This window comes from Argiope bruennichi, chromosome X2 (assembly GCF_947563725.1).
Source record: "Argiope bruennichi chromosome X2, qqArgBrue1.1, whole genome shotgun sequence".
Lineage (NCBI taxonomy): Eukaryota > Metazoa > Arthropoda > Arachnida > Araneae > Araneidae > Argiope > Argiope bruennichi.
The window spans coordinates 1,311,706-1,327,671 of NC_079163.1; the positions used below are offsets into that span (position 1 = coordinate 1,311,706).

The 15,966-nt window shown below is 31.3% G+C and overlaps 1 protein-coding gene across 2 annotated transcripts in view; it reads left to right on the forward strand.

Moving 5' to 3' along the window:
* LOC129960511 (DNA excision repair protein ERCC-6-like) overlaps positions 1 to 15,966 on the forward strand; it is a 193,959-nt gene that overhangs the window by 140,824 nt on the left and 37,169 nt on the right. For both annotated transcript variants that reach the window (XM_056073988.1, XM_056073987.1), the window contains one exon: positions 165 to 379. In XM_056073988.1, coding sequence (XP_055929963.1) covers positions 165 to 379 — 215 coding nt within the window. The remainder of the gene's footprint in view (positions 1 to 164; positions 380 to 15,966) is intronic.

Genomic DNA, 15,966 nt, shown 5'->3' on the forward strand with positions numbered 1-15,966 from the left:
CATCTAATATATTGGTCATCATTAAAATCTGTAGGTTAGTTTTTAAATGAAAGGGGTAGTATAAAAGTAAGCTTTGTACTTTAATTACTTGAAAATATACGATCATTGCTTAAATATTTTAATTTCTATATTTCATTAAAATTAAAATTTTGTAATTTTTCTAGGATTCCAACATATTTGTCTTTTTATTGACTACTCGAGTTGGAGGTCTTGGTGTGAATTTAACCGGTGCAAACAGAGTTATTCTGTATGATCCCGATTGGAATCCCAGTACTGATGTCCAAGCACGTGAACGAGCATGGAGGATTGGACAGAATAAGCAAGTCACGATTTATCGATTAATGACAGCAGGAACCATTGAAGAAAAAATTTATCACAGGTTATTATACTTATTATTTACGAGCCGCCTTTGGCGACCAGCCGGTTCGCCATTCTTAATGTTCGTTAAAATTTTAATAATTAAATATTTTATGCTATTCCTACTTTAATAGCTTCTTCATCAAAATATTTTAAGACTTCAAATTTTGATTGTCATATAATTCATTTATAATATTATAAATGCCTTCAGTCATAACGTAATATGTATCTCTCTAATTTTCTATTAGCTCCCGTAGAATTTATGCTTTAAATTAAAGTGGAAAGGATTAATCTGCAATTAATATAATAATGTTTTTTACTGAAACAAAGCATTTTCTTTATAATCTGATTGCTGAAAATAGAGTCACTGAGCGTTTAAACTTTATGGACACTAAAGAATATCTTTCTTAATTTATGTAATATCTCAGGAATTTGTCAACAAAATTTTCTCGGATCCATCATGAGCAGATCGATTAATTAACAATGTTTAATTTTAAATGCATCAAACACAAATAAAATAAAACGAATCGTTTAAAATAAACCGTTGAAAGCAGATTTTAAAAAAACTACTTAAAAAACAATGTACATAGAACTATAAGCATATACAAAAAATATATAACTAACATAAATACATTTTAATTACAAAAGCATACAACGAACCTAAAAGTAATTTAAATCCAGCCCGCATCCGTTGATAATAATTGTCAACAATCAGAAGACAATGCGCATGCCTGAATTTTCAACGTCAGTTACGGTAACGCAAATGCATGAATTTTTCTACGCCAGTTGGGGTAACGCTATGCGGATTAGAAATTTTTAATTTCCTTTATTGTGTTTTATTTTAATTCAAAAGTACTTCAGAATGAATCTCAAAGATCGATAAATTAACAATGTTTATTTTTAAATGCATCAAACATTAAGAAAATAAACAGAATCGTTTGAAATAATATGCCGAAAAATCTTAAGCCTAGCCTCAGTATAGTGGGAAAAAAAACTGAAGCCTTACTCATTTAGCGGTGGGGAAATTGAAAAGATTTTTTTGGCGAGGAAGTTAGTTTTTAATTAATAATTAAAATTCTAATTAAAAATTCAAAAAAGGGACCCCAGGGGCACATTCCCGACCTCCAAGGTATACATGTACCAAATTTTATAGCTGTAGGTCAAACGGTCTGGCCTGTAGAGTACACACACACACACATTGAGCTTTATATAAGTACCAGCTGCCTTTGGCGACCAGCCGGTTCGCCAATCTTAATGCTCGTTAAAATTTTAATAATTAAATATTTTATGTAACTCCTACTTTAATAGCTTCTTCATCAAAATATTTTAAAACTTCAAATTTTGATAATCATATAATTCACTCATAATATTATAAAGGCCTTCAGTCAGAATGTAATATGTATCTCTCTTTTTTTCTGTTAGCTTCGTCGAATTTATATTTTAAATTAAAGTGAAAGTGATTAATCTACAATTAATATAATACTATTTTTTACTGAAACAAACTATTTTTTTATATTATGATTACTGAAAACAGAGTCAGTGAGCATTTAAACTTTATCGGCACTAAATTAAATCTTAATTTATGTAATATCTCAAGAATTTGTCAAAATTTTTTTCTCAGATTCACCATGAGCAGATCGATTAATTAACAATGTTTAATTTTAATTGCAACAAATACTAAGAAAATAAACAGAATCGTTTGAAATAATCGGTCAAAAACAGGTTTAAAAAAACTACTTAAAAAAACGATGGACTTAAAACTATAAGCATATACAAAAAATAACTAACTAACATAAATACAATTTAATTACAAAAGTATGCAACTAACCTAAAAATAATTTAAATCAAGTCCGCATCCGTTGAAAATAAATGTAAACAATCAGGACACAATGCGCATGCGTGAATTTTCAACGCCCATTATGGTAGCGCAAATGCGTGAATTTTTCTACGCCAGTTGGGGTAACTCTATGCAGATTAGAAATTTTTAATTTCCTTTATTCTGTTTTATTTTAATTCAAAAGTTCTTGAGAATGAATCTGAAAGATCTATTAATTAACAATTTTTAATTTTAAATGCTTCAAACTTTAAGAAAATAAACAGAATCGTTTGAAATAATCGGTCGAAAAATATTAAGCCTACCGTATTAACGTGGGGGAAAATTTGAAGCCTTACTCATTTGACGGTGGGGAAATGAAGATTTTTTTTGGCATGAAAGTTAGTTTTTAATTACTAATTAAAATTCTAATTAAAAATTTTAAAAAAGGGACCCCAACTGCACATTCCCGACCTCGAAGCTATACATGTACCAAATTTGGTAGCTGTAGGTCAAATGGTCTGGCATGTAGAGCGCCAACACACACACATTGAGCTTTATATAAGTATAGATAGATTAAGTTATTTTATTAATACTGTGTTTATTATTGTAATGCAAAATAAACTTTCATTCTATGATCATTTCTTCCTTAAATCATGATCACAATTGTTATGCCTTGCCATTTTATAATGAATTCTTGAATATATTTTTTTTTAAATCCGTTTCAGCATTTGTAAATACTTGTTTTAGAAAGTATCTGAATCTTTCATGTCCATCGTGTGAACAAGGACTTTTCAGGACCAATTAATAAGGATTCCTTAATAATAAGACTCTTTAACATGTAGGGTGGTTATAATTAAAGTGACCCTATTCATGTCCCTCTAGAACCCACTCTGCCTATCGGATTTTGATGAAATTAAGAATATGCGTTATATGAGCCATGGGGAAAGAATTTCTTCAACAACAACAAAAAAGTTCAAATTTTGAGCACAAAGGGGAATTGTGGCATCTAAAGAAGGGCAAAAAAATCTATCAGAATTATTCAAATTTATTTAATTTCAGAATGTACTCAGCGTGTGCTCCATTGACATTATTTATGTGTTGAAAGCGCATTATGGCATGTTCAATGGTAGTGCGAAGGAACTCTCAAAGGATTTCAATAACATGGCGTGTAATGCTGGCTCTCAATTCTGGTAAAGTCCTAATTCCTCCTCCATAAACACAGTCTTTTAGGAATTCCCATAACTAGAAATCACATGGATTTAAATCGGGTGTATGAGGAGGGCAGGCATTCGGAAAAGCTGTGGATATTGCACAATTCTCGTCAAAGTTAACGCGAAGCAGTTCTTTGACATGGCGCCCAATTTGGGGAGTTGCGCCATCTTGGACTAAGACAGTGGTCTGAAAATAATGCTATTCCTGTAGAGCAGGAATGACCTGATGTAGTAGGAGTTCACTGTACAATGCGCTCGTGACAGAGCATGCTTTGGAACCTTCAGGAATGAGAATTTTTTTTATGGCCCTAGGATAAAGTCAGCACTAAATCCACATCATGCAGTCACATAATCAGAATAAGGTGGTTGTTGGTGCAGGACATTAGGAGGTGAAGCACCCCCATTTGCAGCAATTTTGATTCACAGTTCCATCTAAATAAAAGTGCGCCTCATCTGACTGTAGAATTTGCCAAGGCCACGCGTCATCAACTTCCATTCCCGCCAAAAATCGGTAAGCACAAATTCATAGTGTGTTTGGTGGCAGCATTTGCACCACGTGCATCTTATACGAATACCATTTTAAAATGGATCGCAGAATTTTTCGTGCTGTTGAGCACGGATTCAACTCGCGTGACACCGATCGTGCATTTGCTGAAGAATAGTTGGAACTGGAGGCTCTTTCAAGTAGCGACTTAGATCGTTTCATTCGCAACCGGTTTCTGTTCTCTTCCTGACAGCAGCTAAGCTATTGCCTCCGTTTTGATAAAACAGTTTTACGAGTAAAGCTCGATCTTTCTTCTGTAAGGACATGAATAACATGATGAAGAGCGTGAATAATAAGATGACAGAGGAACGCAGAATGATTTTCGGGATCTTACTCAAGTCTCTTTATAAGTTTGACTAATTTGTATTAGGATTTTTTTTTAAGGGCCGTCTGGTGGTCAGAGTTTTAACTATTTTTATTGCACAAATTTTATTCCCCATAGCTCATATAACGTATATGCCACGTTTCATCAAAATCCGATAGGTAGAGCGGGTTCTAGAGGGGGTTTGAATTGGGCATTTCAATTATAGCCACCCTATACTTTCGTGTCGTATATACCTCGGCGGTATCTGTAAATGTTAATGAAGTTAACTAAAGCGATCGGCTTTAAAAACTTTGTTTTGCCGCTCTGTTTCATGAGAGTGCTAGTTTACATACAGTCAACGCAAAAAGAGCAGTATCTGTAGAAGTTATAGTGGGAAATTCTAAATTATTCCTAATCCCCTATACTTCAGATATTTTTGCATTGACTTTCACGCTTATAATGAGCTTTAAAAAATATTGCAGGAACAATGGTTTTAAAAGAATGATGGAGATAAAGATTGTGTACACAATTAATTGAAACAGCGAAGCAGATAAAGGTTTTCTACAAGCATGATATTCTTTTCTTAGTGTCATAATGGGATGAATGCTTCAGACAATGCTTTTGTGTTTTCATTAAATACTTGCTGTGAAGAATTTTCTAACTCATTATTAATTGATTGCACATAATATGTGTCTTCTCCTTTGAAAGCTTATAAATTCTTTTGTTTTCATAATTTTGAGAGATTCCTATTTCTTTTAACTATCTAATATCTATTGAGTAAAAATTGTGACTGATGCAAATCAGTGCGGCCATTTTTTTATTACGGCAGTTCTGTTCCACAAAGCAAACTGTTAAAAATATCTGGTATGCATCTGCCTTTAACTATTTTACACTGTAAAAATATATTTTCCTATATATCACTGTATTAATACTAGAAAATAATTTTATCGACAAAAAATTTGTACTCAACAAAATAGAATAATTATCAAATCAGGAATAGAGCACCTATTTTTATTTATTTATTTATTTTTTTAAATAAAATTATCTATCCGGTTCTGTGAATTATAAGCGCATATATTGGCATTGAAAGAGTTTTTCTCTTAATCGGGCATATTAAAATTTTTTTCTGCTGTTGCCCTTGTGATATAGCAACAGAATGAATTTGAACAAAAAGTACTTGAGTGCAGTTATCAAGTATATTTATTCTGTCTTTATAGCATAGATATACAGAGTGTCCTAAAAAAATTGAACAATTTTTTTAACTATTGGAATTAAACATATATTTCCAGTTATAAAGTTTCGTCAAATAAATGCTCAAGTGTATAAAAAAAAAATTTGGCTTCTGCAAAGGGACATGAAAATTAGAAAAATTAAATTTTTATATAGCCCTCTTAGTGAAAAAATATATTGTTGAATATTATATTGTTGAGAAAAAAAAGTATATTGTTGAAAATGTAGAATATTTTAATTACAATCGTCTTTTAAGGCCATAAAATCATATGCGCCTCTCTATAAAACTGGCTTAAATATTAAAGTCAAATTTATTGAATTAATTCATTTATCCATACCTGTGACTAGCGTTTCTGCTAGGCTTTTGTTTTTATTTTCAATCATACATATCAAACTCATTAAAAAGGCAGGATGAAAAATGTATTTATTAACTTTCATTAATTTTTAAAGAATGGATGGTTGCTCCGTTACTTGAAGTGCTTAAACACTTGCTCAACATGAATCACTTCGACAACTGCACAGTTATTATTTTTAAAATACTGACGCATTTGCGGTCGAATTCATCATTTGTGACTTAAAGAAGCCAAAGATCGCCGAATCCAATTCATGCCTTAGTTGAAATTTAATGCCAAACAAGACTAACTGAATATCATATTGTTGCACAAAATGAAAGCAACAAAGAATTTCAAAAAATGCCATGCCATTATAGGAATTACAGAATTGCATTTATATAAATTTACCTCTGGTGATGAACTTCTTGTACGGAAAAAAGATTTTTACCGTTTCTAAAGTTATAGTTTTATGTATTTATGTTTCTGTTTCGATTAAAACAATATTTACCTTTCCAATTTGCACTTCTTAGAAATGAAGAATTTGATTTTAGCTAAGGTAGGACTCAATTATAAAATTCTTTGTGACTGCTATAATAGGGACTGTACGAATACTATATGGCTGACATTTATTACATTGAAATAATCTCTACGGTGTCGAGTTTAGAATATTGAATTTTGGTTTGACTGTTTTTACTCTAGCATGATGGTTATTCGAAAAATATGCCAATATGTTAATTCCTGCATCACATGAATCCTGTCTCATTGACCCCTTTCCTTTCCTGGAAACAAAGAATGCTGCAGTTTATTATAATCGTTAAACATTTCTATAAACTCATTTCTGACAGAGAAGACCTAGAATTCGAAAAACAACGTTTGTATTCTTCCACAATTAGACCGACATACAGCATAAATAGCATAGCATGTCCAAACTTCATTGTTACTGAATATATATATATATATATATAATTATATATATATATATATATATATATATATATATATATATATATATATATATATATATATATATATATATATATATATATATATATATATATATATATATATATATATATATATATATATATATATATATATATATATATATAATATGCAATATTATTTGTTGTGATGCATGAGGCAGTTTGAAGACAATGAAGATACTTTTAATTTCGTGATGTCGTTTTATTTCATTTTGAAGAAGCAAGCATATGTACAAGCGACGAGCACACAGAACGACACAGAAAGGAATGAGGAAAAAGCTCTTGGACATTTTATCCCTGGTCTTATATAACCTATGATTTTGATAGGGAAAATATTTCTTTACAGTGCTAATGTATTATGAGATTTCGATAGGGATTTTCATTAAACGGGTGGACAAGGTAGGGGAAACACAGGGAGATTTTAAAAAAGAATTTGCTTGATCAGCGGTATGTTATCTCTTCACGCGTAGTGTGTGGGAAAGTTAGATTTTAGCTGATTCAACAATTTAACAAAGCTTCTCTTGAATTAATTAAGTAGAGACAGTGGAATTGGATCACGAAATAAGAGAATATTTTAGAATGAAGTTACTATGGGCTAAATTAAGATGAAGTTATTATGAAAATTAATTAAATTGAAATTAGAGTTAAAATATCATTACACACACACACACACACACACAATATATATAATATAGAACACAAGTACGAGACAAGAATCTTATCTTCTTACACGGCAATCCAATACTTCTGTAAGCTATCCTAAATGTTCAATTTCTCTTCCCTTTTTTATAAAGTTGGAAGATCAACTGTCTATCAATCAAAGTGAAAAAAAAATTATGTTTGATTAAGAAATTTCTTTGAGGCGATTATGTTTTGGTGATACACTACTAGACAAATATTTACATAAAACAATTTTTCTGTATTGAACAAATTGTCACTTTCGGAAATATTTATTTTTTGTTTAAATTTCTAATTATTCCTTCTAAATTTAAAAATAAGTATATGTGTGCAAATTGTGTATTTAGAAGCGTGAAACTTTCTGTTTGCATAGATGAATGTATGAAAAACATTTTGCTCACTGATGCTTTTCCGTTAAGGGCCGTTTTAAAATTTAAATATTGTAATTTTTCTTATTATCTGCTTCTGTAGAAGTCAAATTATTTTCATGCAATTTCCCACCTTATTTAATGAAACTTTGTTATCGGAAGTACATACCTAAGTGCCATTTAACGAAGTAAAAACTTGTTCCACTTTTTTAGGACATCTCGTATATGCGCTATTTCCATAATCAGTCCTGCAGTATTTTGGACCAAAAGGAGACGGTTCATAAAATGATAAATATCATCTTAAAACAAGTAAATATATTTGTGTAAAACGGAAGAAAAAAATTCTTTGGAGCCAAATGTAAATATTTTTGTGAAATAGGTAATTTATATGAATAAAGTGAACATGTTTTAATTTGTGAACAGTTGCTATCTATGAAGGATAGAAGCTGGTTCTGGTCGAGGTAAGTTCTTTTTCAAGTCAAATGCACCCCATTGAATTTATACAATGTAGTCCAAAGGCAGCAATTCCATGAGACTGATGGCATACCCCAGACTCGGAGATATCCAAATGCCAGGCATGATCGGTTTTCTAGAATAAATATTGAATGTTTTTCTCATGAAAGCTGTTTTCGCAATTCATATCGGCTATGAGTGAAATGTAGTGTTTCAGGCCCTAAACTTAAGGACTATATGAAATTGAGCAAAGAAACCCTTGTGGTTGTAACATTAACCATCTTTGCAGGTTTGTCAGTAGACCATACATGGAAAGACATTGAATATCTTTGTGTTCTATAAATTTTAGTGTACAAACTGGCAACCTTGTCATTTCAGCTGTAGAAAACTATGAATGCTTAATGCTGTACCATCCATCAGTTTTTCTACTATGATTCTTTCTAAATATCCAGACATTTTTGAATTTCCACAAATTTCCGCATTTTACTAGAGATATTGAAAAAACTGTTTTTAAACTTCAACCATGTAAAAAAAAAAAAAGTGAACTTACGTTTTATCATTATGATTCGATCACGAGGGCATTAAGGGAAACGACAAAAAATTGACGAAGAAAATAATCATCCTCCCTCCCTCCCTCCATTTCACTAAAAGTAGATAATAATTTAAAACTGAAAATTTCAAAGCTGGTTTTACTGTGGTAAAAATCAGAATTGCCACGGCTTCAGAAGAACCTGGAAAACCAGAAAAATCTAAGAGCTTAAAAATCCTCTTAAAGAAACAGGGAAATTTCAAAATTTCCATAAAAACCGAGAAAATACAGGGAATTTTAAGTTCCACGATTCCTTTTTGTTATCTAAAAAATGCCGATCTCTGAACATAGCAAGAATAAAAGATCGTATCCATAGCACCAAAAATGAAACAGCTGTATAATCGCGGAAACTCACTTCTCTCCTACTCGTTCCCCTTTTGTATAGATTAATTTAATTTTGATTTCAACGATAATTGTTTTCTTTCCATAAGATTCCTGGATTGCAGCTAATAAGGATGCCCGAGACTACTGTAACTGCTTGAGAGAATAGAATTTCTGTGGCCGGAATAGCAACATTCAATTTGTGGAAGCATCGCAGTGGTGTCACTCATAAAATATTGAGTATGAGTTTATTAAATAGTTTATGTATTACTTAAGAAATTTTGAGTTGATCAGAGTAGATTAGATATTTTTTAAAAACAATGAGCTGCTCAAAATCCGTATTTAATACAGATTGGATAGATAAAAATATGAATCTTGACTGCTGAATACGTTAGAGAAGTTCTGCAAATTCCGTTTGCTGCGTACTGCCAGGACTTCCGAGAAATCAATAAAATCGTTTTATGGGCCTGGAACTCTAACCCTTTCCGTTATTACGGCTCGAGAATAAACGATGGGCCGTTCGCTACTGTGGTCTGTCAGTTTCCTACAGCAGACCAGCGTGACCTCTCGCATGTTTTGGATTCTGAAACTCTTTTGCGTTTAAAATTCATCCAAATGTTTCTAGTTTACCAATGGATTACATAGAACAGAATATATATTATCTCTGACATTCATGTATTATCTCTGTAAGTACTTAAAACATTTTGTTTCTCTTTATTTGCAGTTTTTCCCGAGTTATAACTTTTTGATTGCAGGTACATTTTAAGCCTAAGATTATGTTGGTGTTAGACTGCTCGTTGTAGTAGACACACGCATTTTGATGATATAAATAATTCGGATTTTATATTATCGTTTCAAGGATAAATTTTTTGTCATAATTTTCTTTTGCTTTTTATGAAAAACTTTTTTTAATGTATTTTTATGTTAAAGTTTTCGTCCAGTGACGTTTGAAAATTGTTAATCATTTTTTATAAAAAATGTATAAAATTTCGAGTGTATTATATTTTGAAAAATATTGTTTATAAAAAAGGGATAAATTGTCTTAAGTATTCACATGAATATTAAGGATGGTACTGTACTCTGTCTTTTTAAATAATTTTTTTAATTAATTGTATGAAAAACAATTTTATTATTTTTGATATTTACGATTGTGTCTTAATAAGAAGTTGTTGATGGTGGTGGTGATTAGAGTTTACTGGCGCAAGAGCAATATTAGTCTGTACCGGGCCAAGAATAAGGTGTAATTTTTCGATATATTTGATCTAATCAGCTAAATAAAAATGAGAACGACCTGCGATAAAAATGCATTAAATATTTCAACATTACTATGATTATATGAAATTTTAAAATTTCACACTAAAGTAAAATGATTCAAATATGGAAACTGATATAATGCTGATAAAAACTTATGATAATAAAAGTGTTAAAACAGGGTTGCCACACCACCGGGAGAACAAGGAAAATACAGGGAATTTTGAGTTTCTTATTTATTTTTTTCCCATCCAAATAATGCCGATCTCTAAAGATGGCAAGTATAAAAGATCGTAGTCATAGCTTCCAAAAACGAAACAATACCGTTCGCGATTGTGTAATGCGGAAACTCGCATCTTTTCTCTCTCCCCTTTTTTTCTGTATAGATAATTCCAATTCCAATTTCGATTTGAGAGGCAGTTGTTCTTTTTCCACGAAATTCCCGAATTGTAGCTAATGAGATGCGCGAAACTTCTGCAACTGCGCTAAGGAATAGAATACATTTCTCTGGCGGAATTAACAACCTTAAATCTGCAGAAGCAGTGCGATGGTGTTTAGTCTACCACACTTGAGTTTATTGAGTGGTTTGTTTATTATTTTACAACCTGTGAGCTTATTCAAAGTATATTAGAAAATATTGAGCTTCTCAAAAATTGGTAAAAATGAATAAATAAATAAAAAAATCTTGCCTTATAATGTTTTTTGTTAAGTGATCATTAAATTATTTGTATCATGATAACAAAAATGTTTTGTATTTTATTCACCCGAATCCTTAATTTTGTGTGATTTACAATTAAAGAGCATAAGAGGTAATATCCCTACCCTTAATATATACATTTTGTCTTGCTAGGTAATACATAAAAATTCTAGGTAATACATAAAAATAAATTGTTTTTTCTGTATGTAAATATTAACCTTCTTTTAATATGCTATTATTTTGAATAATGTTAAACTGTTGCTTTCTTTCCTTGCTTTACCACTCCTTAAAACCATATTCCATTATAACTAGCACATGAGAGCTATTTGTGCATTTTCTCGTTTCTTGAATATATGTGCAGGGAAAACAGAGGGAATTTTTTTTCCAGATTTGAGCGGTAACCCTGTAAAGCTACTATATGCAAGTATAAACTCAAACTAATTTTAAAAAGTTAAAAATATTCGGAAGTGTTCACCCAGCTAGTCCGTTAAGGATAAGGATGATAAATTATAGAAACGAACATGATGAGAATTGAAATTATAGCATTCAATTAAAATGTGGTAGACACTAAAATCAACACAGCACATAGCACAAACTAGTTCCCTCTCGCCAAAAATCAAATGTATATATGTCCTATACGGAGGTGAGATAATTTTACATCACTCTCATGTCTCTCTAGACCATATATCAATGGTCGGCTTGACTGAGTGCAATTTATTGTTTATCTACAGGTCCCATTTTAATTGCTAAGTAGAAAAAATGAGATGCTCTACGAACCTCTTGACATCGCAGTATGGACGCCCATGTTGTAGAAAAGATTATGCATATTTAGCAAAAGAATCTGCTATTTCGTTTCCAGAGATGGCAATATGATTAGGAACCCAGCAAAAGGGGATATTATTACCTTCCAGTATCAGAAGATTCAATGTAAAAAAATTTTGATTAGCAATCGGATACATCCGATTATTAAAGTGAGAGAGTTTTTCCATGGCGTTCATGTTATCCATATAAATAATAAAATTACGCTGAGAAGATGGTGAAATTTTCTGAAGAGCACAGAAAATAGCCATCATTTCAGCAGTAAATACAGAACAGTAATTATGTCGAAGATAGCTTAATGTATCAGATGGAAAAATTATGTCACAACCGGCATGACCATTTGATTTTGAGCCATCCATGAAAATTGCCACGAAAGCAGAATTCCGGTAGCGATGATATAAAAACAACTGTTGGAAAACTATATGAGAAACTGATGAATTATCGAATCCTGAAAAGGGATTTAAAAATGAAAATCGTGGGGTATCCCAGGGTAGAAACGAAAAAAAAAAAAAAAAGCGATCCAATGCAAACATTATTAATGTAAGATTATTTTGACTCTGTCACTAAAAGGAAGAACATGAGAGCGTTGAGCGTTCTAAAGTCTACAAAGGCCACATGGCTATGTCATGTGGTAAATTGGGTGCTTTGGAAGACTTCATTCGGAAATGATAAAATAGATATTTTCTTTCTTCTTAAATAAAGAGGTAGATGGTGATATATAACATATAGGCTATCAATAAGAGAGGTACGAAACGCTCCTGAGCTGATCCTTATCGTTGAGTGGTGAATCCAAATGTCGCAAAATAGAATTGTGTGCAGAACTGTACACCATACAGGAAGTCGATCCGGAAAAGAATTACTGCTTCGTAAATATGTAGTAGGAAGGTCCGATCGACAACCCAAGAAGTTCTGGACTGCACCTTCGGTATATTTAATGTTTCACGTACTTCTTCCGCAGATGTAAAATATGCGAAAAGAAGGATTACTTCCGATTGAGAATCTCTCCCAAAAACCATATTTCACTCACCACAGGAATAAGTATATTTCGAATATAAATATTCGGATCCGAGTGAATAGTTCTCATCCGCCAAAAGTGAATGCACCTACTCTTCTCAGGAGAGATTGCGTGCCCATTGTTGTTGCACAAACTATCAACTTATTAACTGCATTTTGTAATTGTCGCTCAGTGAGATTCATATTTCTACCTTGGCTTAAGATCTGCAGATCATCAACATAAAGAGTTCCCTGAACAGATGGCGGTAAAACAAATAAAACTTGACTCAGATGAACTATAAAACATGTGACACTGAAGATACTTCCTGTGGAACTCCCTCAGCTTGAATAAAAGAATCAGAATAAAAGTTGCCAGCAAATGCGAAATGTTCAATGAGATTAAAAAAAAAAGAAGTTCATTAAAAAGCAGGGCAAGTTTCCCCTAAAATCAAAGTTTAAAATTGTAGAAAGTATGCCGTAGCGCCATGCACGGTCATATGCTTTCTCAGTATTGAAGAATATGAAGACAAGGTGGTTCCTCCTAACAAATGTGTTGTGTATCTGGTTTTCCAGTAAAACGAGGTTATCAAAAGTAGATCTACCTCTGCGGGAACTACCCTGCAGCGGAGAGATGCCTTCTTGTTTCTCCAATTCATGCATAAAGCGAACATTGACCATGTGCTCAAAGATCTTACAAAGATAATTTGTCAAAGAAAGTAGCCAAAGATCAAAGCCTGTAGTTCAGAGAGGTCGATGAATTTTTATCAGTTTTTAAGATTGGAATCACAATAACTTCGTGCCATTGTGGAGGGTACCTTTGCTCAATCCAAATTCTGTTAAATATCAGTAACAGACTCGAAAGAGAAATTGTATACAAATGGCGAATCTTATTATATGCGATTCCATCTAGCCCGGGACTGGTATCGTGGATCTTAGATAATGCTGCTTCCAATTCATACATCTTAAAATCACAATTGTAAGGAGAGGTACTTCGATCATTAAAATGCAAAAGTAACCGTTCGGCGCGATTTTTAATTGCCAGGAAAAACAGGATTAATATAATAAGGAATTTTTCTATTATTAAATAAAGTTAACACAATTGTTTTTAATTAGTATATGTGTCTTCAAAATTCTCAGTTGCATTTAATACAGAAAATTCAGTTGTATTTAACTTCTTAAATATTATATCTATTAATGATTAATTGTTAAAATTATAACTTAAAATGATTATTAAACATTAAAAATATTTTATGTCATTTCAATTCATATTACTTTTTTGTTGGCAGGCTTTCTATTGTTCTTTTTTTTTCAGGGGGGAGGAGAGGGAGTTTATTCAATGAATATATAAATAGAAAAATTGGCATGCTATTCCTGGTTGAAATAAATAGATAAATAGCATGGGAAAATGTCCTTCAGAAATGTTTTGTTAATTTGAACGTATAACTGTTTTTAAAAATTAAATTTTTTAACTAATTTTTTATTAATGTAAAAAATTAATTATTCATTAATAAATCTTAATAGAATAATTAAATTTTAAAAGTAAAACAATCTGATCCTGGTAGGGTGCAGATTTCGAAGTTACTGATAATTTTGTGGTTGCATCTTTTGTATTTCTATTGAATAAAATTAGACAAAAAAAAAATCCTAATTACAAACTGAAATTACATTCAAAATAATATGAGCTTTGTCTTTCTGGATACACCCTTCATGAACTGGAGTTTCTTTTGCGAAATGATGTATAAAATTCATATTTCATCCAAAAAATTAATGTTACTTATAACAAGTTTTGTTGTAAAGAAATCTTTACTTGATATTTATAAGTGAAAACTGTCGCATCCAAATAAAGGCATTGTTAAGTATTTTTAACAAATTTTAAAATATTTAATTTTTATAAAAGTTATCAAAAACTGCCTTTATATTTGCCTAGAGAATTCTTATTAAGTAAATAATTTTTAAATTATTTCGTAGAATCAACTTTTTCTGCAAATTTAAATGCTTCAAAGTGATTTTGGGGGAAAAAAATTACTTATCATTTTATGTTTTTTCTATGTTGAAATCTGCGTAAAATGATTAAATCATTAAAATTATAAAATATGTAAACCATATTGTTTTAAAACAACAGCATGAGAAGGAATGTAAACAACCTGGTTAGCGAAAAGCAGCGATCGCTTTGTTTTTCTCCCTTCTCGGCTGTTCCAGGCCCATAAGATGTATTTACATCGCGGTAGCCCGGTACTGTTCGTATTGTAAAACCATAATAAGCTTAAGTAATAAGTAATACGAGAAAACAGGTATATATTAGTCATGTCAAAAGAGAAAAACATACAAAATTGCGTGCCAGTTAAAAAAAGTCATAATTCATATTGGACTTTGTATCTAAAAGGAATGCAGGAGAAAATGATATGCCAAGTTTCAAAAGTCAAATTTGATGTTCGAAAATAAGCTGATTTCTAACACTTTAGTTTTCAGAAACAATAATTTAAAGCTGATCTTTTATGGGCATTATAACTTGTTGTGTCACATTCGTCATTTATACATTCAGTGATATAATGGAAATATATTCACATATGTTCACTGATAGTGAAATAGCAAAAAAATGTACTTAAGGTCATACAGAGATACATTATTTGTTATGGATTAGCTCCGTTTTTTCAACAACTTAATAAGAAATCTTGTAAAAAATTGTAATTTACTTTGACAAAGTTTTGAACCACATTTCATAAAAATACCGAAAGGATTTTATTGTAAGATATTAGAATTCAATATTTTTAATTCATACCACTGCTCAAGAATTGTTTGAGAATTTTAAAGTTATATTAAGTTTGGACATGCAATTACTTTTACAAATTAGTATGGATGGACCAAGTGTAAATTTAAAAATTTTTAAATATGTCATAGAACTTCCGTGTGAAAATAACTGTAAAATTTTAGATTTAAGTACTTGTGGACTACACATAATCCATGGAGCATTTCAGTATGAACGCAAATCTACTGAATGGAAAGCAGGTGTTATTCTAAGA